Genomic DNA, 26,939 nt, shown 5'->3' on the forward strand with positions numbered 1-26,939 from the left:
GTCCAGTATCGAGTTCGGTTAGGATTGGTTCGGAGGCAGTTCGACCTGGTGCACAGGCTGCAGAAGAAAGGTTTCGCCTTCTTCGTTTGGAGGAACCTAGATTGCGTCGTCCAAATACTGTAATCGTACATACGGAGCAGGTTGATGCGTCAGTGATACAACTGATCGACGCGATCGTTAAGGTGGTTGGTGTGGACGTTGTCAAAGCAGTTCAACCGATGCCACAGGGACACACTAGAGTAACGTTTAGATCTAACGAAGCGAAGTTATTATTTCTCTCGGAACAGTTCGTTGTAAACGATAAGCCGGTTGAAGTATATCCCATAGAAGATGTAGGAAATACACTATGAGATTCCTCGTCGTTTGAGAGTAAATTCTTTTCCTATAGAGGTTCGGTACAAAGGCCCAGTTCCCAAATGTTTCCACTGCCAGGCGTTAAGTCACATTGCTTCTGCTAGTCATAACTGCTAATGAAGTTGTTCGTTTCAAGTGTAGTCAGACCGACAACACTCGCAGCCAGTGTTTCAAGTGTTTGATGTGGAAAGTTTGCTATGTGCCAGAAAAGTGTGCTTAGTGTGTGATCTGACTTTTAATGGGCCAATATAAATATGTAATGCTCCTAATGCATCAATATTTATTCATCTACTGTTGAATCTGAGCGGATAACCTTTTTATTGCACGATCGGCACTTGTTAACGCGCCGTAAAATCATTCTTGGCCGTGTCTTTAACTGTGTAATGTTTATGTACTTATCTTTGGATTACCTGAGAGGACATTCATGTACATGTAATGAGGGTACAGGTAACAGGGAGTTAAGACCCCCTTTAAAAAACAATACGGAGTTTACGTGTCAAGTTGTTTTACGGTGTCTTTGTCTACAGAAATTTTTCATTTCGCAGAAAGGCATAGCTAGACTGAGGATTTTGTCTAACTGCGACGTGAATTTCGAGTCATTATAATTATTCATATCTTTCACAGTCAATGAACACTGAAATATTAACATAGCGGGACGAACGTCATGTTGGCCACGCTAAAGATTTGACAGATCATGTTAAAGCAATCATGATATAGATACGTTAAGAGTAAAACTCGCTTTCCGATTGCAAAGCTAATTTAGATTCGTCACCATCCGAATCCGGTATAATTTGCTCGTACGCGAAAATGATATTTATTAACAATAAATGTGCGTCTCAATCACCACTACCTTCGTCATGTCCCCTTTCTCTAGCAACACAAAGCATTTAGCATTTTACTCAGTTGCATCAAATCCCCACGAGCTAAAATTCGTGCACACGGCATTCAAATTTTAACAATGAGTGATTTCAATAGTTTTTAATGGTTTCAGTCGAAACTCGCAGAGGTGAAAATATGCGATTCTTACTAACATTTTGTATCAGCCTCGTACTTTCTCATTTTTTTTACTCTTAGTTATAAAAACATGTCATTCGAACGTTAAAAGCCTGATCTATCCCAATCTGTTTTTATACACCCTGTATAATTTACACGTCTGGCGTCTGCAACACTCATTTTTGGAAACTTGTTCTTGGCAAGTTGGGCTATGTTTTTTTTTCTAAATGATGCATTGTGTTTTTTAAACATGCATCGTTTCTTTAAATTTTCCTTTCCTGCTTTGATTCTAATGAACATTAAAGTGTGGTCTTATACCGAGGCCCTTATCTCCAATACTTTCTCGTTTGCTTAATTGCTTTGAGGTAAAACTGGTAAATTATTGCAGATGGTCAAATGTAGTAAAAAATTGAATTCTTATTTTGACTTGAACGCCTACAATGTAATGTCTACAAAGATTTAGATGATGTTATATTTAACTATCAAAACAATGCGCGCGCATTTCTTAATCTCCCACATGCCGTTACAATCATGTCAAGCGTAAGCGTGAGAAATTCTTGAAGAATCTAGCGGATAAATTGTCGAGAAAAAATGGAGAAGATTACTCAACTGTGATTACGTGGATTAGAACTAGATTGTCCTTTGAAATTCTGAAATCAGTGCATTTATGTACGAGAGGTTCAAGAACGCCATTTCGTGCGAAGGACGAACATATTGACGATTTCAAATTAAACTCTATAACAGCACAAGTTTTTTAAAACTGTCTACGAATTTTACTATAGTATAAATTTTTAGCTTTTTGATTTTGCACATTAATAGATGTTAGATTTTGTCTGCGTTTGTTATAAATGGATATGGATTAGCATTGTGGTATATATAGTTTAAATGTTTTTTAACTGTTATATTTGTTATTATAACAATTTTATCACCAATATGTACGTAGTTTTTAAAATAGATTGCTATTATTGAATAAATGTTTATATTTGTCAAGCGTAAGTACTGATTTTCTGAAGTTATTCGATAGCTTTGCGCAGTGGTATTATCGTAGCTGATGAGGAACATCCGAGGCGCGATTATTGCTGATTGAAAACTTATACCAATACCCCGCCAGATGGCCTGAAATATGGCCAGCTGAGCAATTTTTTTGGTCCTTCAATGGGCCGGTGTTTCTTAAAATGAAAAATAAAAATAATCGTTCGGATTTCTGTTCTTCTCACCGCGTTAAATAAAAGTGCATCGTGTGTGAGAAATCATTTTCTAAACTTTGTTGCTTTTCAGATATTACCCTGTAACAGAATTTAGACTACAGCAATAGATTTATTATATGTCTTATATGTCTCATCTCAGTCATTTGCAGGAAACTACTATAATTGCATGTGTTGTCAGACTCAGCAGAAGGACAAAAAGAACAATCGAAACCTCATTTAGATTTAAATATTATATTATTTTCTCAATAGCAGTGAGGTTAATCCTTGTGACTGGATCATCTCGTAATAGTGTAATATTAAACACTGTCCTGCCCTGTTCACCCCAGTCGAATCAATGCGCGCGCATACATCATTCTCCCACATGCCGTGACAATCATGTCGAGCGTAAGTACTGATTTTCTGAAGTTATTCGATAGCTTTGCGCAGTGGCATTATCGTAGCTGATGAGGAACATCCGAGGCGCGATTATTGCTGATTGAAAACTTATACCAATACCCCGCCAGATGGCCTGAAATATGGCCAGCTGAGCAATTTTTTTTGGTCCTTCATTGGACCGATATTTTCTGAAACAAAAATAAAAGACTTATATGTTGTATTCTTTTCACCGTATTTTGTCTGAATGGTGCCATTGTGTTGATGTATTTTTAAACATCGTTGCTTTAAATTTTCCTGTTTCTTCGTTCCTTGATGAACATTTTTCTCATTTCGCTTTTTGTTAATTATTGTAGAAGATCTTCTTGCAAATCTTGCATTTTCTATAATTAACCATTGTTATTCAAATCAATGTGCGCGCATATATCATTCTCCCACATGCCGTGACAAACATGTCGTAAGTACTGATTTTTTGAAGTTACTCGATAGCTTTGCGCAGTGGCATTATCTTAGCCGATGAGGAAAATCCGAGGCGCGATTATTGCTGATTGAAAACTTATACCAATACCCCGCCAGATGGCCTGAAATATGGCCAGCTGAGCAATTTTTTTTGCTCCTTTATTGGACCGATTTTTTTCCGAAGCAGATAACAAAATAATAAAATGGACTTGCGTTGTATGCTTTTTACCGTATTTTATCTAAATGGAGCCATTGTTTTAATATATTTTTAAGCATCGTTCCTTTAAATTTTCCTGTTTCTTCGTTCCTGATGAACATTTTTCTTACTTCGCTTTTTGTTAATTATTGTAGAAGATCTTCTTGCAAATCTTGCATATTCTATAATTAACCATGGTTATTGAAAATAATGCGCGCGCATACATCATTCTCCCACATGCCGTTACAATCATGTCGAGCGTAAGTACTGATTTTCTGAAGTCATTCGACAGCTTTGCGCGGTGGCATTATCGTAGCTGATGAGGAATATCCGAGGCGCGATAATTGCTGATTGAAAACTTATACCAATACCCCGCCAGATGGCCTGAAATATAGCTAGCCAGCTGAGCAATTTTTTTTGGTCCTTTAATGGACCGGTGTTTCTTAAAACGAAAAATAAAAAAGGATCGTTCGGGTTTTGTTCTTCTCACCGCATTAAATAAAAGGTGGATCGGGAGTGAGGATTCTTTTGCTAAACTTTGTTGCTTTTGAGATATTACCCTGTAACCAGAATTTAGACCAAAGCATAGTCAATAGATTTATTATATGCCTCATCTGCAGGAAACTACTATAATTGTGTTGTCAGACTCAGCAGAAGGACAAAAAGAACAATCGAAACCTCATTTAGATTTAAATATTATATTATTTTCTCAATAGCAGTGAGGTTAATCCTTGTGACTGGATCATCTCGTAATAGTGTAATATTAAACACTATCCTGCCCTGTTCACCCCAGTCGAATTAATGCGCGCGCAAACATCATTCTCCCACATGCCGTGACAATCATGTCGAGCGTAAGTACTGATTTTCTGAAATTATTCGATAGCTTTGCGCAGTGGCATTATCGTAGCTGATGAGGAACATCCGAGGCGCGATTATTGCTGATTGAAAACTTATACCAATACCCCGCCAGATGGCCTGAAATATGGCCAGCTGAGCAATTTTTTCTGGTCCTTCATTGGACCGAAGTTTTTTTTAAACAGAAACCAAAATAATAGAATTTCCATTGTATATCATTCAGTTCGTGTTTTATCTTAATGATAATGCATTGTGTAAATGATTTTTTGAAACTTCTTTCCTTTTACCTTGATCAGGATTAACTTGAATCTTGGAGAAAACCAATTAGAGTATGTATTTGAATGTAATATTTCGGAGAAACAAATGCGACACTGACATTCTTAACGAAGCTCTTATGTCGAATGTTTGGTAATGTATTTCCGTTTTTATATACAGGTAAATTATTGCACTGATATGATGGTCATTAGAATAATTGTAAAAAATCGGAGGTGAACAGCTACAATGTATAAATATTTTGACGATTTAGAAGATGTAATATTGACTGTCAAAACCATGCGCGCGCATCTCTGTATATCCCACATGCTGTGAAAATCGTGTCGAGCGTAAGTACTGATTTTCTGCTGTTATTCGATAGCTTTGCGCAGTGGCAGTATCGTAGCTGATGAGGAACATCCGAGGCGCGATTATTGCTGATTGAAAACTTATACCAATACCCCGCCAGATGGCCTGAAATATGGTCGGCTGAGCAATTTTTTGGTCCTTCAATGGACCGATATTTTCTGAAACAAAAATAAAAGACTTATATGTTGTATTCATTTTATCGTGTTTTATCTTAATGATGCTATTGTGTTAATGTATTTTCAATATCGTTGCTTTAAATTTTCCTGCTTCTTCGTTCCTTGATGAACATTTTTTTCATTTCTCTCAGTTTTTGTTAATTATTGTAGAAGATCTTGCGAATCTTGCATATTCTATAATTAACCATTGTTACTCAAAGCAATGCGCGCGCATACATCAATCTCCCACATGCCATGAGAATTGTGTCGAACGTAAGTACTGATTTTCTGAAGTTATTCGATAGCTTTGCGCAGTGGCATTATCGTAGCTGATGAGGAACATCCGAGGCGCGATTATTGCTGATTGAAAACTTATACCAATACCCCGCCAGATGGCCTGAAATATGGCCAGCTGAGCAATTTTTTTTGGTCCTTTATTGGACCGAAGTTTTTTGAAACAGAAACAACTATAATAGCCTTTGCTTTCCATACCTTTCTTTGTGTTTTGTCTAAATGATGATGCATTGTGTAAATCATTTTTTGAAACTTCTCTCATGTTTACCGTGACCAGACGAAACTTCAATTAAAGTTTGTACTGAAATGCGACACTGACATTCTTAACGAAGCCCTTATCGGGAATGTTTGGTAACGTAATTCTCGTTCCATTCAGTATCCTTAAACTATGAAATATGGCCAGATTGATGAGCAATTTTACCGTAATTTTCAGAATCAGAAAACAAAAACAATAATAGACTTGCATTGGGTTCTTTTCACCATTTTTTATCTAAATGGTGCTTTTTTGTAAATATATTTTGCTTCGTCATTCCTAGTGGAAATTTTTGACTGTGCATTGTGCATCTCGATTTCAGCGTTTTTTGTTTGTCATGATGATTTTTTGAGCACACGTACCATAGTACTGCGGTTTCATCCTATGCGAATACGTGATACTTCATATTCGCACTTTTGTGCGAACTTTACTCGGGAGTCGGGAGAGAATTCTCATGAGCACAAACCACAAATCCACAATATAAATTTTGTTTACGTTTATCATAATAAACAAGATCAAGTTTTTTGGCACGCAATATTGCCATTACTTACCTGAAGGCTACCGAAGAGATGACTGAGGAAGATAAAGGCACTACGTGTATTCACTCCGCAGCATTTCACTTTAATACAATTTGTAATTCAGACTTATTCAGTGACACTTGGACATGAAAGGTGAAAGCTGAAAATAAGGAAATCATGAAATGAATCAGGTTTAGAATTTATCTCAAGTCGTGTTGTGATCTTTGCAGCAGTTGAATGCGTATAAAAGCGTTTGGCAGACGTTTCACGAATGTATAATAATAATATATGGTGAGTATTTGTACCCAATTAATATGTTTGATTTGCTGTAGTCAGTAGAACTTTTCAAAGAATGTTTTCACACTATACTGGATGTAAATTTAACAGGGGGCAACATTATAAATCTAAACCTGAACTGGTTATTAAATCAAGAGAATATTTGCAAGAGGCTCAGCCCAGCTTTTATAATTTATCAAGGTTTTATAATTTCAATCTTAGAATTAAACAATTACACTATCTGTGCATGTGATTTGTGGTACCAGTTTATGCAAGGTATTAGAGTACAGGGTACATATGCTGGGTTGAGCCTGTTGCTGACATGATTGCCTCGCTATTTAACACCGAAGTGGCTTGTCCACCTTGTACTCCTTGGAATGGATTTTGTGGCCTTTTTTTAAGTTCCTGAGGACTTGAGAGGTTCCTGAATTGACACACAATACATGAACCCTGCAAATATATCAGAAATGTTTATGTGTATACTGTATGGATATATTTTGCACCCCTATACCCTAAAACTACTAAAGTTTTAGGGCTACATCAATTAACACAACATAATTATTTACCAAAGGACAAATTACATGCTAAGAGTTAGCTCTTTTGCTTCATTCTAACCACACATAAACATTATTCAAATTATTCTGGCAATAGCTGATAACTGGCTCTATAGGTCAATGGTTAGAACACAGCTAGTGCATTGAAATTGTATGACCGCAAGTTTGATTTTTGCCAGAAGTCAATTTATATAGTTGGATATAAGTTTTGCAACTGTTTCTGGTTAGGTCTTATAATGTAGGTATATAATTACTAGATCATTCAAAATTCCATGAACTAGAACTAACTTATTAATACCTTAAACAGTTAAAATAGTAAGACCACCTTGCATGCAGGATTTTGGTCTTCTCTTTTAAGGGAATTTATTTCGTAGGAGCATGATTTATTTTCGCAGGAATGATTTATCAAGGCTGGGACACAACTAAGGCATCAGGTCTTGTACTGTTGCTGTACAAACTGTTGTGGTCAGTCAATCAATTGACACTTAATTTATCCAGCTTTGTGCAAACAAGTTGATGCCAGCTGTAGATAAAACTATATTTATTTCAGTTTTGTAAATCATTGGTTTGTCTGTGCTATTTAATGCTATGATGTAGTACCCGTACTGAGTAATTCATTTATTTATTAGAACTTTATTTAATTTGTTATCAATAAGAAATCTTGTAGATAAGGCAAAATTTCAAGATCGATCTTCCTATTTCACAGCCGTGAACAAGATTATCCACATACCCAATAAGAACCCTTATAATTGAATTACAATAATCACAAAGATTAAGAAGAATGTACTGGCATGTTTCTTGAGACACTCAAGTCTTGTTTGAATGTTACAATTTCTAAAACCTCATTACCGTTACCCTCAAAATTATAGTCTCCTTGAAGACTAAAATGCTTGAAATTCTGTTTATTAGCCAAATATCACCTGTAAAATTTTTGCAAGTCTGACTGGTCTGACTGCAAACATAAACAGTCATCCATATCAAAAACAGTGTAACTTGTATAGATTTATTTTGCTAATCAGCTATTTTCACCACTATTTGATATGAATATAAAGTTTAAAACAACCATAAAATGGTACTATCAATTGTTCATCTCTCACTATCCAACAAATTAAACTGCAGAAAATAAACACATCTAATACAACTGACTAAAATTAGAAATTTCAGCCATGATGGTGGTTGATTGGGGGGGTGGGGTGTATATGATTAGGGGTGGGGTTGTATATGCATGCGCCATAATACTCATGTTGATGTGACCAAGGATTGGCCAGGAACGATTTATCTTGAAAAATGTGCACTCTGCAACGAAGCTTCTGTTTCGTTTACTGATGTAGCCAAGTTTTATAAAGATATATTTTATACTTGTTTTTTTACATAGTCCTTACATTACAGCGAGCAGAGAAAAATATATAACAACCGCCCGATCTACCTAAATTATATATAGTGGGCGAACAATGCCCCATGCATATGAAAGTCTAATTAATAAGTCACGCGACCTTGATCAATGTCAAAATATCATATCGTTATAGCTTCTAAGCTATGTCAGTGATTTCAACAATGCATGTACAGTATCTAATGTTTTTTTGCTTATGTAGCAATCGCCATGGAATGTTTGTCAAAATTCACTGGACTTTACCAAATTACGGAATAATCATTTCCTTCACAACTTGGAGGAAGTCAAGGATAAAAAGCCAGGTTTTCTTAACGAATGCGTTAAACGAACAGTAGAATATATACGACGTCAGGGAACATTGCACAGCAGGCGTCATGGTTGAACATAATTTGTCTTCAGTTATTGCTTCAGTTGTGTGTGAGGAAACTGATCTTCCTCGACGGTCTTTTGGACTTGCATATGTCTTCATAAGTATTTTTCACGTGAAATAATATTTCGTATGATTATATCGATCTCCATGATTCCGATTGTAGTTGGAAACCCAGAATGCGCTATCCTTGTTTCACAAAAAGGCAATCAGGATGCTGCGCTGTAGATAACCTGGAGGAAACGAGCGTAGCGCTGAACAATAATAATCCAAGACCTGTCTTTGCCATTGTTCCAAGAATGTATGCAGAATTTTTCACGAAGCACGTGGAACTAAGAGAGTTTCCGTTAGCTTTGAAGAGTATTGTTGTGATGGAAGAGCTCGTTCAATGTAAGGGTCGAAATTAAAAAAAAAAGAAAAAAATTCCAAGAGTTTTTACTGGATCATGTCTTCTATGAACAAGGTAATTGATAATAGCATCCATCTTCATTTTTTATAGCTATATATTAAGTCTATGCAGCCTTCACAAACATCAAAGCCTGGCACACACTAGACTGACAAGAGCTATATATGCATGTGCTTACCAAAATATCAGACGTGCCAAATGGGAGATAGCTCTCGTATGCAATAGTGCAAGTGCCTTTACTTCATTCGTGCCACATACGGCAAATATTATAACATTGAAAATTTTTATCTTGCGTGCAGAAACCCTTGCGGTGTTATCACAGAAGATTTTGTTCGCCGCACGGAAAGATTTTATCACGCAAGACAGAAATTACCAAACATGTTTAACATTTTCTGTCGTCGTAGCTACGAATGACAAAAGCCGTTCGTAAAAGGCACTTGCACTGTTAACAGCATATACCAGTGCTATATAGCTATCTCCCATTTGACGCACCTGACATTTGGTAAACCCATAGCGTGTGAACCTGGGAACTCAAATACTGCTTTTATTTTGATTATATTTTCTTCGTCACCGGCCACAAACAATACGTCGCAGACTGTTGGTGGCACATGAGAACCAGGATTTATTATATAGCTACTGCATGTATGAGTTTTTATACCTAATGTTTATTTCTTAGTCGAAAAGATGCAAATCGGGAAACTTTTGAAACTGCTCTTAAAGTGGAAACTTTTAAAAAGGCGATGAATCCGGATACGTGAGAACGCACTGCAATCACGATTATTTAAAAACGATGTGCATTAATTTGTGATTAATTTCCTGCATTCTTGTCTTTTTTTTCAATCAAATATCGCATTTCTTCACTACAGGGTGCCAAAAAACCCGAAAACTATTGAAATGACTCATAACAATGTAATTGTTAGAGTTTGAATGCCTCAGCACTCTGTTGGGACCCACTGGTGTATAAATGTTTGCCATAAGCATTTTTATGTATGCATATGATGCAGTAAAATTTGTTTGTACCCCTTTGTCGACTTTGTTGAAAAGCGTTTCGCACTTCCGTTGTACTTTGGGTACGCGTATAATTTATCACAATAAAAACTGTTGTTCCGCGGTTAGCTGTACCATTTTCCTTCGAAGCAAGAACAAGGCCAATTTAAATTCACAATTTCAAATTTTTCGTATTTAGCATCTTATAAGTTGCATTAAACCCCCATGGGCTAAAATTCGTGAGCACGGCATTTAAATTTTAATGAGTGATTTCAATAGTTTTCGGTTTTTTTTAGACACCCTGTATAATGCTGGGTATAACAAAGCACGGCACTAGTATCGCTCCTTACAATCCTATTTGACCGGAAATGTTGGATTAAAACAACTGAACAAAAAACGGCAACATTAAGGACTTTTGCTTTTTGTTAATTAATTATTTCGATTTACTGTTTTTTTAAACAGACGCATTTGATAACGAGCAACTACATACATTGCGGACCAGTTTTTCGCGTATGCATGTGGGGGCATAAACGTTTGAACCTTCAACAAAACGTTTGCTCATCCAAACGAATCGGGGTTCATGTGTTCGTTCATGTAGACAGGGCCTATGCAGACACCGCATAATAATCGGTGTTTATGAAATCATCGCTGCATATGTTCTTGTCAGGAAAGCGTCTCGCTATATACATTGTCAAAAGTGAAATACTTGCTTCAATTTATTTGATTTCAATTTGTTCCATAACATGTAGTTTGAGATGATCTTGACACAAACGTTTTCGCGAATTCGTTTTTCACGAATTTTTACGAGTTCTGTATAGGAGAGTGGGCTGTTATATAAAGTAGCATTTAACACGAGCTCTCTGGTAGATCGTTGCTTCACTAGGAAGTCTTCTGTTACCATAAGCTCAAAACCCGGGCCATCATATTACAATAATAAAACACCGTCTACGACTGAACGGTTTCTGGCTTATTCAAAAACAATCAAATCTTTCGCTAATCATTCTTAAGAGAGCACGTAAAGGTTACCAGAAATCCCATGACCTAAATAAAAAAATAAAAACTGCGCTTGAAATCACTGGGTTACGTGCTCATACATTCGGAGCGATTAAATTATGCACATATAAATTATATTCGTTTATAAATAACCAGACTTATATTAAAGTCTTTAACTGCATTTTGCATAGTTAAATCACAGTTAACTCAGAAATACACAACTCTGATTCGCCACTTTTGTCCTTAACTACAGTCAAAAGTTAACTTGTCTTTTATACAACTGGCCCCAGGGTGCATAAAAAGCTAGGTATTTATAGTTATCTTTCAGCTATAGTTAGCGACAGAAGGAGATAACGAGAAGTGGCTAACAGTTTTATACATGCAATTAGCTTCAAAATGGCTAGAGGGCACCGCAGTTGTTCAAAGCTAGGTTAGCGCTAACCCTGGGTTAAATTATTATCCACTGTTTTGGTTTAGGTGCTTCTGAACCACTGTTCGTTTTAAAACCTTTTACAAAATATGGCTTTTGTCGGTCCAAAAAAAATATTTATGGAAAAAGATATTCAACTTTGAAAACAATCAATTAAAATAATTGATGTAAAGATCTGGTTAAGCTAACCGTCTTTTGAACAACCGCTTGTATAAGTACGGATACGTGTTAGCAAGCGTTTTAAAATAATATACAATTTTTTCTTAAGTAGCCTTTCATTGCATGATCTTATTGTGTAAAGCCCATGATTCTGTCATGGCCGAGACAGAAATTGTCAAATTGGTACTAGCTCACGTGAGAATTGGTGCAACTAAAGTTATTTACTGAATCGAAATGTGTTTAAAAAGCTGCATGCGCCATATTGTGGTTTTGTTTGTTTTGAAAAAAAAATTTCAAACTTTCCTGTATTCAAAATTTCGAAATTTGTGGCTTACAGTATATCCCTGCAGTTTTACATTTTCCAATCTTAATAACAAAATATGCACGTCTTCGGCAAATATAGTCGCTCAATTTTGGATAGAAAGCTGATATGATAGAAATCCTGACGATTTGGCATCAAATTGAACGCAAAGACAGAAAATAAATCGTAACATTCGTTTCATGATTATTATTATTTGAACTATATTTAAGAAATAGAAAACATTTTCCGTGTTCTCATACAGTTATAGAAACACGCCTGGGAATTTGGGAGAACGAGAAATAATCAATGGGAAAACGAGCCCGTAGGATGTTATTTCGAGTCCTCCTAAACTCCCACAAGTGTTTCTATAACTGTATAGAAACACAGCTCAATAAAAAGATTTTGTACAAATATTGTAATTCGATTCAATTACAAATTCTCATTACATTACTTCGCTTGACAAGTTCGGCGGGAAATTTCGTACCAGGCTCGGTTGTCCGTTAAATAAAGTCATGAAAAGATGCATGCCACATCATTACAGCGCATAATTTAACATAAAACAAACAGACACTTGTGTAGTGAAATGTCCTTAGGATAATGATAATGCCAAGCACCCCCCTCCCCCCTTAGAAATTCTTGGCATGTGCTTCCCTGGATCGCCTACGTAAATCGCTAACAATGAAACTGATAAAAATACACTCAAATCCAGTTATTTGCACGTTTGAAAGAGTAAAAGATATTTTTAATTACTCAAAGAAAAAGTGTTTTTGTCTTTTTATCAAGAGTCATGCCGAAAGGAATCACTCTTGAGTGCAAGTGCTAAGTTGTTTGTCGTGCAATTCATAACAAAGTAAACAAACCACAATTGTCCTAATTATAAAACATAAAAAATAATTACGTTCAAGTACCGAGACCCACATTGGTTTCCTCCAGGGTTATTACCTTATCGTGATCTAACTGGCAATTGTATTCTCATTCAATCGTGCAGCAAAATATTTTTTTGTTATTTACAGTGTTGTTGATACATAATATCAAATTTCCAGTGTTCCGGGCCTAATACAAGAGGCTTCTGTAATGTGATATTTCATATTAGTCCGTAATATATATATATATATATATATATATATATTAATATATATATATTATATATATATATAGTATATATATAATATATATATTATATATATATATATATATATATATATATATACACCCATTTGCAAAAACGTTGGCCGCAGATAGATAGATAGATAGATACTCGAAATCTAATTAGAATTGCATATGAATACATTTGCATGGGATTTCAATCATATTACACAACATATGCAATTCTAATTAGATTTCGACTATCTATCTATATATCTATCTGCGGCCAACGTTTTTGCAAATGGGTGTATATATATATATATATATATATATATATATATATATATATATATATATATATATATATATATATATAAAATCAATGAAATATTACAAAATTTTGAATATATTGTTCGCTACACTCTGTGAGTGTAGCGAACAATATATTCAAAATTTTGTAATATTTCATTGATTTTATTTTAATCGCTCTATTAAATTTTGATATCGAGCACTCTTTCTTCTTGGATACTTTACTTAATTGTATATATATATATATATATATATTATTATATATATATATATATATATATATATTATAATATATATATAATATATATATTTATATATATATATATATATATATATATATATATATATATAGTGTCAATATTCTGTATCAAATCCATGGTTGCCAGACATTATAATCAGGTCAAACATTGTTGTATATTATGGCGGGCGTAGGTTTGATTTTTTTTTGTTTCGAACAAAGAAATGAAAAGTTATAGAGATATATTCATCTAATATTTTCTTTATTCTTGCAACCCTACTGTTTGGAATAGTCGGTATAGTCTATATATAATTTGCGAATTTTCTCTCGGAGAAACTAGTACTTCAGAGAGCATTGCAAAAATGAAATTTGTATCCATATTTTGCATGCGACTAAAATAGTTTTCTTTGAAGAAAGTTTGCAGTATTGTGGTGAGTGTCGAAATTCACATCGGTTTTATTAAAAGTTGAGAACGAATTAATGACGCATGGGATTGTTCATCGAGAACAGTCTTAGGAATTTTAAAAACTCTAGATAATGAAATGTTCAATAAACTAATAATAATAAAATGGTATCGACAAAGGGGCTTGCCAAGAGAATATAAACACTTTACGTTCATAATTATAGTTACTACATAATTATAGTGTATTTTAAGCTCGAAGCACATCAGATGATTTAAAGATACCAAAACGATGCCTTCTAGCCCCAGTTGTATGAAAGACTAGTTAAATTTTAGAGTTGCGTATTTCTGAGTTAATTAACTATATGTCAAAATGTAGTCAAGTAGTTTTATACAACCCCTCCCTCTGCATGGCTATTTATAAACTAATATCATTTTTATGTGCATAATTTAATCGCTCTGAATGAGCACGTAATCCAGTGATTTCAACCTTCTTTCGTTTCCTTCTTTTTTGTTGCTGAGAACATATTTCAAGAGCGTCTTAACCCCTTCCTGTGAAATGCGGAGGCGGTTGAAGTCCCACTAGACATCAAAGACGTCAAAGTACAAACAGTCTTTGTTCAATCTTTAATTGGGAAATATTTTGCCCGGTGAAACGTGTTACATTTTTACCACAAACGCAGCCAAAAAAAATGCGTAGGGATAAACGCAAACAAATGCAGGTAAAAAAAGTGCGTAGGAATTGCCGGTTGGCTTCTATAACGTGTGTGTATCAAAAGCTTTGAATTTGTATTTATTGTGACTTAAATATAGCTTGTAATTGAACTTAAAGATGTTAATTTGTATCTCAAAGGCTCACTAGCTAATTTGTAAACACTGAAAATCCTGTATAATGCCGTGTACTAACGGTATATTTAACAGGTTATGATTAGGAACCTATGATATTTTATGCATGCTTTTTACACCTGATATAGGATCACTGCCACTGTATAATTTTTTTTACTAACAAGAATACATATATAAACTATAACAATAATTCTAGGGTTTAAAATGGTTTTAAGTTCGAGTGGAATTATTCACACTGCAAATTCAAGCCGGGAACAGTTGAAGGAAGAATGAGTCAACTATACGTGCAATAACAATAATAATAATAATATACATACATACACGTACCCCCTATAGTAACAAGAATACATATACCCCCAATACTAACAACAGTCAATTGTGTTCAATGCTCTAGAGAGGATTCGTAATCCTCATTGACGTTCTATTTACAAAACCCTGTTTTTTTTATCCAGTCGTGATTAGGAATCACGTCTGAAGAACGTGACCTCGATTCAAATTGATTTAATAACGTATTCTGCGCTTGGAAAATCGCTTATAAATGTGCTAAGTATCCTAGTTCTTCTTCATCTACAGAATCTTTTATATATTTCCGAGGATGCGCATGCCGCGATACGTATATTTAGTACTGTTTTGTTAGCTGAGCCACTGCATGAGCTTATTATTAATAATGAAAGGATGTCCATAACAAAGGATATAGGAGTCAACAGTCCTCAAAATAACAATTTAATCGATCTAAAATCTCTAGAAAGTTTGAACAGTTTATCATCCACGTTGACAATTATTGACATGCATGAATACGGGAAGAAAGAGCTATTTTTAACGGCTCTTAGCAACAAGGTTATTGAGCAGTTAAAAAGATAATTAAGCTATGTAAAAACAATTAAACTTGCGACTAATCCTTATTTTAATTTGAATAGATTGGCATCATCAAAATTCTCAACTGAATTGAAAAAGAGCTTTATTTTACACGCACTGCAATCTCGCGATCTTCGTCTATGTCCATTATCGCTATTCTCGTCATATGTCCATTAAACTACGTCTAACAATTTTGAACTTCATGACTGTAGATTACCTACACCCTAATTTCTATTGACCAGCTGAGAATGCCATATCACACTGTCTCTGCCCTCGTTCAATGCGTAGGAATTATAAATTATATAACTATATTAATTAGTTTGCGGTTGTATAAAAATGTTTCATAATTCATGCCGAAACGGTTGCGTGCGTGTATGTAGTATTACTTATCTGTGATATATTATATGCAGCTAGATAAATTATAACTTCATATATCTCCTTTTAAGTGGCTAATTGTTCTCACTATGAGAGACACAAACTTAGCTAATATGACCATTACACGTAACAAGTTATACCTTATTATTTCCAACAAATAAACTTTTAATGGGCATTATTACCCCACTGCATGGCAAGTTATCGATCGTTTTAATACCAAACTCTAATATCGTATGTTTTATGGTTGTGAATATCTGATCTTATGCAATACACACCTCCGTTATATCAGTCATATTGGCATTTTAGTGCATTGCATGGGTTTTCGCTTAGCTATCTTTATATTCCTATCAAGATATTTTATATTGGTACTGCATGTTAATATCATATCATGCAGGGACCAGTTGTTCGAAAGGCGTTTAGCTTAAACGGTGGATAAGCCAAAGATTATGAATACTCTCACAGATCTTTTGAATGACTGAATCTGCATCTTATGCATTAAATATCTACTTCCATTGAAAATTGAACTATTTACATCGAAATATTTCAGTTCAGTAGTTCAATAAATAGATAGATTTTGTTTTCTATTTTGAACTTATCCCCCGTTCAAGCTAATCGCCTTTCGAACAACCGGCCCCTGGAGTTTATCTGCGAGGTCTGTTTGTATAAGTTACAAAATAAACTGACCGTCTGGTTATGCGTAAGACGATATTTGTTGCAATACTATTATGAAACTATTGCTGCACATAATTTGCATTCAATACTTAACTTTTTCAATATTTTTATCATTGTAAAGCAGTATATTAATTATAATGACATTCCGCGCATGCAAATTTGATCAATTAAAAAAGTCATAAAGAACCATAAAATCACAAAGCTGCGTTCATGACAAAGATCCGGAGGCATTGTGTCGACAAATTGTATAAAAATCACTCGATGTCCTGTTGTGGGGTGTGATGCTTCACGAAACATTTTTCCTTTACAATTAAGAGATGCGACACGTCATGAATAATTTAATACTAGAAATAGCACAATCCCAAAGTGCGTTTTTCATTTTATGCAAGGTCGTGTCCCGAAGTGCATCTCAAGAATAAGCAGCGTTTGTTGGTAAGTTTATCAGCGTGCATTTGTGGATGTCTTACTGTCTCCAGATTATCAGTATCATTTGAACAAACAACTTATACAGTAGCTTATTAAATCTCTATTAAATTATAAATCATGCAATACTACCGATATAAGCCCATCATGTGTCCTACCATTTTCATATTTGCTCGAACTTTGGACGAGAAAACTTTGCAACTTGTTCCAATTACAGTAGTGCTGTGCTGGTACATTTAATGTAGTGTAAACGCGGATAAATTCGGCATTGCATGCTATTGCCTACTGATAAATCAACTAAAAATTCAAGTTGTATTCATTGGAAGGGATACAAGGAGATTGAACTCAGAGCGAACAGCAGTGTCAAAAACGTTACTGCAATTTTTCCACTAAAATTATCTTAGGAGTGTTTTATGCATTCTTTCCCTATCTCTGGTCAGGCATTAAATTTAAATGAAGAAGGTTGCTAGGCGCTGATTAGTTGAGCTAATTAAAAACCAGCTGTAGATATATACATGCTTTCAACAAAATTGCCCATACAGAGTCGCAATCTTCGGAAAGGTTACAGTTAGCCTCGCTTGGTAATTCAGTAATATTTAGAAGCAAAATGTATTATAGTGTCGACGATGAGGTCTAATGAAAGAAAACTAGAAACTGCGGGGTGCATAACTCATTGACAACGCGTAACACTTGAATAACCCTAATAAAAAAAATAGATTTTAAATACGCTTTACTGATATGGAGTTATCGTGAATGTTGAGGCGCAAGGGCTGGTCGATAATGACGAAATAGGTGGGAGGGGTTAAACGTATTTAATCTTTTAATCTTTTAAATCTTTAGTATTTGTTGAATCTCGCAATTCGCATAATTATGTTCCCTTATAAATTTAAATGAGCCTGACGTGCTTAGTATTATCTTGTGAAAAATAAAATACGAATAGAAAGCCAAACAGACAAGGACTAAGATGTTCCTACCAGCCCCCTTCCCTGCCTTTCGACGGCCTTGTTTGGAAGAATCCAGTCACATTCCCATGTGACTTTGCGTGTTATGAATATTAATGATTATAAAAAAGTGGGTGGGTGGCCTAACCGAAAAGATTAATTAGGAAATTAAAAAGCTTTAGAGTCCCTAATTTTGTGATCAAAAAATCCAAACACGTATAAAGTCACGGCGCCGCGATATTGAACCGGGGGAGGTCTAGGAGTTGAGTTGACGGACATAGAACCCACCATAGTAGGAGTCACTATGAAACACTATTTGACACATACGACGCGAAAAGGAACGTCTTAACTTTGATGTAAAAAATTCACCTCGCCCTGGTGTCTGACTTTGCCGCAAGTGTAAGAAATAGTAGAAAAATTATCTTCGGTAAAAAGAGTAGGGCTTAACCCCCACCCCAACCCCTCTCCCCGTATAATATTTCCCTATACGGACCGACTAAACTGGTAAATAATAGATATTTTTTAATTAAAGGGGGGCGGCCCTGTGTGTGCGTGTTTTTAAACCTCACGCGGTCCTTGCGGCCTCATACGGATTGCAGAATACGCTAATATGAATTCGGATCACAACGGCCAATCAGATTGCAGAATACGCTAATATGAATTCGGATCACAACGGCCAATCAGATTGCAGAACACGCTAATATGAATTCGGATCACAACGGCCAATCAGATTGCATAATACGCTAATATGAATTCGGATCACAACGGCCAATCAGATTGCAGGAAACGCTAAAATATGAATTCGGATTGCAAGAAAAAAATAAAAAATACTCTTTTCTACTGTTAGCTATTGACGTGCATGAAATCACATTATATATTGAATCGATTCTCCCACGTAGTCACTAGTATCAAATTATTGTAATTTATTACTTGTAAGACAATATTGACTTTTTTCCCACAATTGGTGTACTTATAAACTGTTTAGAAGTTGTTTGACCGCAGTGCCTGGCTCTGAGTGATGTGTCATCCTGGTGTTACCACCCAGGCCCAGGATACTGTTGTGTTATTCTTAGCACTGAGGAATGTGAAGTTAATTCCACGCACAGCATGTAGCAAACTTTGAATTATAATAATCTGAACTTCGCATTAGGCCACTTTTAATAGTGTGCAACGTAGCATCCTAAGTGGCAGTCATTTCCGTATACCCTTGGCCTGAACAATGCACCGGTAACACAAGACGTAGGTTCGATTCTCGCCGGAGGCAGATAGTTGCTAAGCTTCTGGTTAGGTCTTATGAGTATTTAAGTATTTCTCGATTACAATATAACAAACGCCCACGACAGTTCGAATTACCAGATCTATAGTGCTGTAGCACTGTAGCATCGTATAGTTTCTCTCTCGCAATATTCCACTTGTTTGCTTTTAATAATCAGTGAAAAAACTTCGTTTTCTTGTGCCAACATCAAGATATTTTTACATGAAGTATATCGCATTTTACAAGTATAAGCGATTATAAGTATATAAGTATCAGAGCTTGATAAGGGATTACCGAGGGATGTTTTCTAAGGATGGATGTTTAAAATGATGATGCTTTTATGGGGGTGCGATGCTGTGCCGTAGTCAGCTTATTGGCGATCCTGCTAGTCAAATTTTAAATTTAGAAATTGATTGTTTTCACTGTCAATTTACACGAAAACATATCGTGCCGCATAGTAGGACTAAATTGTTAGGCTGACTAAGCTACTGCGTGGTGGGATAGATAAAAAATAATACGGATATACATATCAAATGATAGTGGAATTATACACATTTCATCGAGTGAAGTGCCAAAAATCATAACTGATTTACCCATATCAATTGATAGTTCATTTCCACCCACGGATCTTTGATATTGCCCTAAACCCAGGTCCTTCATGTAGTGGAGAACATTATAAATTATTTTGCGTTGTTTAGGCCGGATTAGCCGCCTCATTTTCTATAGAATTGCTTTCATTTTAATGGCAATTCTGACAACGCCGAAAAGCCTTTTTTCGGCAGCTGACATGTCCCAATAAAAGATTATAGTTGATTAGTCGACAAGTTCAACTAGAGATTCATTTCAGATGTAGCTGTAAACCGCCAAGCTACGTCGTCTTCATGAGTCACAACGGTTAAAACCAGCCTTGGATACAGAGACGGCTCATTCTTTAAAACACAGATCTTTAGAAGCGACTTAATTAGTTATATGACTCTTTTAATGGTTTTTACTTGCTAAATTATCTTGAATTATCCTCGGATTCTCCCATTTTGCTACCATAAAAATGCCTAATTGCTTATTAAATTATGTTTACTTATTACCGACAGAAGTACAACATTATTTTTGCTAAAAATCGACATTGAATATTTTATGACATTATCCATATAAATTTGTGGTTGTAATTTCTAAGCATTTTTCATTTCGCTGTGTCAATTAACATTTTGTGACATTTACAATAGCAAACTGAACTTTCTTACGTGTTTCCCGTTTTTCTACTTTTCCGTTCCGCCTTTTATCCCAATATACCCTCTGTCGACCTATTTTCGCTCAGTAGATCGAAAAAAGTATCCGGCAGATCCTGGACACGGTCACTCCATCTTAGCAACAACTTCCCACTTCGACAAGTCTGATGTCAATGATTGCTTTCATGCAATTCGGCATGCAAAACGTGAGTAGATTTCCTTAATATACATAATTACTTTTATAGGCATATATAGAAGCAACCGTTCGAACTGGGTCAAATGTCAGTGTCCAAATCAAGTTTCAAGATGAAAATTTTGTCCATATTACTTCTGTTTTTCGCGATCAGCAGTATCGATGGAGGTAAAGTATTCATTTGAGATTTTGTTTTTATCCAATGCGTACCAGGCTATTAATACGAATTCATGCATTTCTTGTTTGTTTCAAGTTCAAATACATGCCTTATGCCACATAATAAACTTTTTATTAAACTCGCTTGCTCGGTCTTCACCGAGAAATATCGGACCTCGATCTTTTTGTACAAACCTCGCTCTTCGAGCTCGGTCTTTACAAAAAGACCTCGGTCCGATATTTCTCGGTACAGACCTCGCGCTCAGTTAATAAGAAGTTAGTAATTCATATATTAACTTTGATACAATCAATCTTAATTAGTATTCATAACTTTGTCACACACATGCCCTAATATGCGTGAACCTTAATTTATTTCACCAGCACGTTAAAATACTCGCGGCCGATCTGTATGGGATTTACACGGCTGATCTGTACGGGATTTATTCGTGCTACGCACTTGCTATGGTAAATACCCATACAGATCAGCCGCTCGTATTTTAACTAGTGCGTAAAATATCGTAACAGTGACGTAAACATTCTTGCTGTAGCAGGCAATTTTTTAGACTCTCACCTCGTCTTTAAAACAGGTTTTCTGCGCTTTTTAAATAATTACTGACATATAATATTTCAATACATTTTCAGCCACTTGGTCGGTTGTACCAGGAAGACTGATGCAAGTTGATGTTAGTCCAGTGGATGATGAGGTCTGGGGGGTAAGTTCTGGACACCAAATATGGCACTATCGTCATTCTCAAGAAAACTGGCAACGAATTCCAGGATTATTAAATCATGTCTCCGTTGGTGAAGCAGGAGTCTGGGGAGTAAATAAAGATAATCACATCTTCTATCGTAAAGACTACGAATCAGTAGAGAACTCAGCGGGTGTTGGTTGGGTACGAGCGAGTGGTGAGGGCATGATTGTTTGTAAATGAAATGCTGAAATTGTCCCCGGGGCGTAGCCAGGATTTTATGCATGGGGGGGGGAGGCAAAAATTATGTGGGGTCAGGCTGCTCGATGCAAGGTTCATGCTAAATATTCTGGGCAGAATTTTAATGTGGCATTATTGATGGCGATTTCGATGGGCAAGATCACATGCAGACTTTTTGTGCAGCATAAAAATGATTTACTTCACTTTCTCAGGGGGGGAGGCAAAATTTCAGTTTCAGGGCGTTCCCTCCGTCCCCTGCCCTAGCATAAATAGTACTTTCACTTTCACTTTCACTTTCACTTGAAGGTGTTTACCACAAGTAGTTCATTCATATATCGGGTAATAATAATCAATGTTTTCCAATTCATTTGAGCCCAGTTTCAACGAGCTAATTCACTTTTATAGCTAAAAATTTGTTGTAATAAATATTTTCACACAATTTAAAACCTAATCACACATTATTTTTTCAGAACTATTTAACTTGATATCTTTAAAACTTTTAGGTTTGCTAAAACAGATTGATTCAGGACCGCGGGGAATTGTATATGGTGTGAATTCCAACAACGACATCTTTTGCAGGACAGGAATATCACATGCTCTACCTTTTGGCAACTCTTGGAGGCATGTTGTGGGAAAGCTGAAGTATATAAGCTGTGGTAATTTGGGATGTTGGGGGGTGAACAGTAACGATGATATTTTTATCAGACATGGAGTTACAGCTGCAAACTGCGCAGGTTCATCATGGCAGCATATTCCTGGGAAACTGAAGCAAATTGAGGTAGGAACATGCAAAAAAGACTAGGAGCGCTACCATTTGGGTGGAAAAGATGCAACAAGACGCCTGCTCAGGCGTTCACTCGGGCGACAGTAATTACGACACGACGCAATTATTCAATTGGCGATAGTTCAATTCCACTTCCGAATAATTTAGAATAATTGTGTCTTGTATACGTTTTTCTTTTAACTGAAATATTATTAGAGTATGTTTCATTTTAAAGCTCCAATTACTTCATATCTGCTCTAGCATTATACTTGTTGATAATTCTTAAACTCTTTTAACAGGTTGGCGCGAATGGAGTTGTTCTTGGAGTCAATTCTGGAAACAACCTCTATCGTCGATTGGGTATTACAGCAGCTGACCCAGATGGAACAGGCTGGCAACTTATTGGTAGTGCATATAAACATGTTTCACCCGGTAAAAATACTGCATGGGGTATAACCCATGGGGATTACATACTCTATACGAATGGTAAGATATATCTTCATGCATATAAGCCCCGTTTACACTGTACATGCACTCAATTAACAGGCATGGCACGGCTAAAATGGGCACCCGTGCCCAATTTTATTGGTGCTCAAGCTACCGAGACAAAGGACGGGTACACCCGTATACGCGTAACCATTTTAGCCGTGCCTTGCCAATAAATCGAGTGCAGTTTAAACGGGGCTATAGCTATAGAAAAAAAGATGCCACACTTTTGTTATTGTAGTAATAAATTACTGCTTTTACAAAATTTAGTTTGTGATACAGGGTGTCCCAAAAGACCAAAACCATTGAAATCATCCATAACAACGTAATAGCAAGAGTTTGAATATCTGGGCACCCTGCTGGGACCCACAAGACTTAGTATATAAATAAATGTTTGACATAAGCATTCTTATGCATGATGACAGAAAAATTTGTTTCTATACCCACATATAATGATTTTTATTACCAACACACTTTACAAATATGGATAACAATATTTGAATTTACAACTGAAGCACCATCGCTTTGAACATGTCCTTCTTTTCTTACAAATTAAATTTCTTGTAGGCCTATTTTAGCATTTTATGATATTTTCCTGAGTAATTATATTTCCCTTGGGCTATCATCACTTTGGGAAATATTTCGCCGAGTCCCCCTCACTCCAGGTCTATAAACGAGAAATATTGCAGTCATCGTTAATTCATTTTCCCGCCGCGTTTTCTTCATTTCTTGACCAGTTCGGTTAGGATCGGATCTCGCATTCTGACTGGCTGTAGGTATATGCGCGCAGAATTTTACAATATCTAACCACAGTCCAGAATTGTCCGGAATATATATTTAATGCTCAGGCGAAGACTGTTTTGTTTTCCTAATTTTTCTTTACCAACTCTCGAGCACTTTACACTACTGAATATATGGATTAAAATATTGTTTTCACGCGATAAAAGTGAAGTTTACTAAATGAAACGAATGCGGAAGTGTTTTGTTTTTCACCGTGGCTGAGTGTGACTGCATAATTAAAATACTACCCAATGTTGACTTCGGTCTCAAAAGCTTGAGACCTCTGAAAATATTTTTTATGCGGACGTTGCTGCCGGTGAATAACATATGTATCATCATTTCAGTGGTCGCCCCAAGATGGACGTTGATTCCTAACCGTAATTTGGACCAACTGGACGTCAATCATTTTGGAGTTGTTTGGGGGGTGAACAGTGCACATTTAATTTTCAATGGTCCTGATACTTGGCGCAGCATTCCTGGTCTGCTGAAACATGTTTCAGTTGGAAATGCAGGAGTGTGGGGAGTAAATAGCAATAACCATATCTTTTATCGCGAGGGTGTCACATCAAGTAATCTTGCAGGAACATCTTGGTCCCACGTACCTGGTAAGAAAATTTACATCACTGAAGTCTGTGACAACAGTCTTCTGAGCATTAGACATGGATTACGGGGTAAAATAGTGTAGGATAGGAGCTGAAGAAAGAACCGTGTGTCTTTTGCCGCTACTTTGCAATTTTTCAATCTGCTTTCAATCTTGAGGACCGCAGCAACTCCACTTTTCGTTCACAAAAAATTGTCTGATACTTAACAATTATTGAATGAGGTTGAACATGATATTTATCAGTTATTCTGCTCACTCTCGTCGTATATGGCCGATAGCCAACTCGGCGCGTATTTTATACACAAACTTTGTCGCCCTTTTGGTGCATTTTGGTGAGCTGTTATCAACTGAAGCTTGGATTTCTATTTCACTCAACTCCCCAAACTTTCAGCCATTTTGTTTACTTTCTCTACTAGACAGATATGAGCTAATATTTGTCTAGTAGCCAACCAGTGAAATTGCAGCATACCTCATATATCTGGCGCTTGTGTATATAATAAGAAGAATTATCAAGCCGAAGCTTGTGGTTATCAACCGAAGCCGAAGGGTGAGGTTGATGATGACAAACTTAGGCTTCATAATTCTTCATATCATGTGAAAACCGAATTGAATAATTTTTTTATTATTTATTTAAAAGGACGAACATTAAAACTTTGAATTGTTCCCTTGAATTTTTGTCGGTTTAACATTCCCGCTCCTTTGGGACGTTGATAAAGTGAACTCAAATAAGGCTGGAACGGACACCGCAGAAATTGGTGTTTAAGACGTTTCAACCCGAAAATCTAATCGCTGGTTCACAATTGTGCATTTCTGTATCGCCCTATCAAAGAGAAACCTTTTGAATATCTTAAAAAAGTTCAATTTTTCTTCTGAATACGCATTCTGCAATCTTTTGACAGCTCATCATACACATCTGACCGCTGTGAAATGGCCATTTTGAGGCTTAAAGTATACACAAGGTTATTAATTCAGACGATTCGTTTTTACCGTGAGCAAGCTTCAAATCTTTTGTGCAAGACATATTTTCTTGAATATTTATAAATCTTTTTCCTCACCAAGTTTGAAGTCTAAGTATCGAGAATTGCGGCTAAGCCTATACCAATTTCCGCGGTGTCGCTGGAACGCTGATTCTGACTTTCCCTCATTAATGAGTGAGGCCAAGATGGCGGATCATGAAGCCTTTGTTGTAGGTATGATCCAGGCCTCTGGCGCGGAAATTGCAAAGGTAAATCATCATTCCCGCCATTTTACTTACGAAATTTCCGCGCCAGACGCCTGGATCATACCTACAAGAAAGGCTTCCGCCATCTTCGCTTCAAATTTTTCGCAGAGCTTGCGTTGCAGTCTTATTTGAGTTCACTGCGTTGATGCCTCCGCCATTGGTGTGACGTCAAACGTGGAAAACGACTATTTATCACACGTTATGACGTAATAGCGTGCACGAAAAAAGTCGTATAACACGTTATGACGTCACCCGTTGGACATGACGATTTCCTTTAAATAAATAATAATAAAAGTACTTTGACCTGATTTAACACCCGGTAAAAGAATATGAGAATAATTGATGCACTTTACAATTATTCGTTTTTCTTTGCATTGAAAACTGATTTAGTGATCCTTTCGTGTCTTTTCTACATATAAGGTGGCTTGAAACAAATTGACTCTGGACCAACAGGAATTGTGTATGGTGTTAACAATGGTGGTCATATATACTGTCGAGTTGGTATAACTAGCGATAATCTCAAAGGTTCCAGTTGGGTAGAGGTGGGTGGACGATTGGAGTATGTTGCATGCGGTCCTTATGGATGTTGGGGAGTGAATTCGAATTATCACATCTGGGTTCGAACTGGAATGACTGCCGACAGGTGTCAGGGTTTCAAGTGGACTCGAATTCCTGGACTGTTGAGTCAGGTTGAGGTAAGGGCGCGTACGACGTATCATAGCTGTGATGAAATATTCAGTAATGAACACTGGGCAGTTAGCAATGGCCATGTAACCGAAGTTGTCTACTTTAATTTTCTTTTCTCTGTTCATATGTGTGTACGCAGTGTCAGCGCTGGGGGGGATGAGGGGAGAGCGTGATCTCTTTACCTCTTTTTTGACGTCTTCCCCCTATTTTTGGCCACGTTCTTTTCATGCAACGAGAGTAGTTCACGCGATGTTCGCTTCACTTATAATAAAATTTACCCCGAAAATATTTATTTGACCCGTACTTGCCCCCCCCCCCTTGCCGTTCATTTTAACTTGGCGCCGCCACCGCTTAGATG

At 36.3% G+C, this 26,939-nt stretch overlaps 1 protein-coding gene and 7 non-coding genes across 9 annotated transcripts in view; all 8 read left to right on the plus strand.

The window, feature by feature from the left end:
- The first annotated feature begins 2,369 nt into the window (after positions 1-2,369).
- Positions 2,370-2,507, plus strand: LOC114519882. The gene has a single exon (XR_003686637.1). It is a non-coding gene; the product is annotated as a U4 spliceosomal RNA (small nuclear RNA).
- A 462-nt stretch (positions 2,508-2,969) lies between these two features.
- On the plus strand, positions 2,970-3,108 carry LOC114519888. The gene has a single exon (XR_003686643.1). It is a non-coding gene; the product is annotated as a U4 spliceosomal RNA (small nuclear RNA).
- A 306-nt stretch (positions 3,109-3,414) lies between these two features.
- On the plus strand, positions 3,415-3,553 carry LOC114519880. Its single transcript, XR_003686635.1, has one exon. It is a non-coding gene; the product is annotated as a U4 spliceosomal RNA (small nuclear RNA).
- Positions 3,554-3,872: 319 nt separating this feature from the next.
- On the plus strand, positions 3,873-4,015 carry LOC114519883. Its single transcript, XR_003686638.1, has one exon. It is a non-coding gene; the product is annotated as a U4 spliceosomal RNA (small nuclear RNA).
- A 448-nt stretch (positions 4,016-4,463) lies between these two features.
- On the plus strand, positions 4,464-4,602 carry LOC114519879. Its single transcript, XR_003686634.1, has one exon. It is a non-coding gene; the product is annotated as a U4 spliceosomal RNA (small nuclear RNA).
- Positions 4,603-5,069: 467 nt separating this feature from the next.
- LOC114519881 lies at positions 5,070-5,206 on the plus strand. The gene has a single exon (XR_003686636.1). It is a non-coding gene; the product is annotated as a U4 spliceosomal RNA (small nuclear RNA).
- Positions 5,207-5,516: 310 nt separating this feature from the next.
- On the plus strand, positions 5,517-5,655 carry LOC114519887. The gene has a single exon (XR_003686642.1). It is a non-coding gene; the product is annotated as a U4 spliceosomal RNA (small nuclear RNA).
- A 554-nt stretch (positions 5,656-6,209) lies between these two features.
- LOC114519877 overlaps positions 6,210-26,939 on the plus strand; it is a 30,580-nt gene continuing 9,850 nt past the window's right edge. The window contains exons 1-8 of one of the 2 annotated variants that reach the window (XM_028540058.1): positions 6,210-6,569; positions 8,701-9,328; positions 21,010-21,125; positions 21,756-22,019; positions 22,546-22,820; positions 23,105-23,291; positions 24,416-24,676; positions 26,315-26,589. In XM_028540058.1, the coding sequence (XP_028395859.1) occupies positions 21,044-21,125; positions 21,756-22,019; positions 22,546-22,820; positions 23,105-23,291; positions 24,416-24,676; positions 26,315-26,589 (1,344 nt within the window). In that variant the 5' untranslated portion in view covers positions 6,210-6,569; positions 8,701-9,328; positions 21,010-21,043. Of the gene's footprint in view, positions 6,570-8,700; positions 9,329-17,305; positions 17,355-21,009; positions 21,126-21,755; positions 22,020-22,545; positions 22,821-23,104; positions 23,292-24,415; positions 24,677-26,314; positions 26,590-26,939 lie in introns of those variants that run through there. The other variant, XM_028540057.1, reaches the window with a different exon arrangement.

Source organism: Dendronephthya gigantea, unplaced genomic scaffold, assembly GCF_004324835.1.
Source record: "Dendronephthya gigantea isolate DGI-Jeju-01 unplaced genomic scaffold, DenGig_1.0 000014F, whole genome shotgun sequence".
Classification (NCBI taxonomy): domain Eukaryota; kingdom Metazoa; phylum Cnidaria; class Anthozoa; order Malacalcyonacea; family Nephtheidae; genus Dendronephthya; species Dendronephthya gigantea.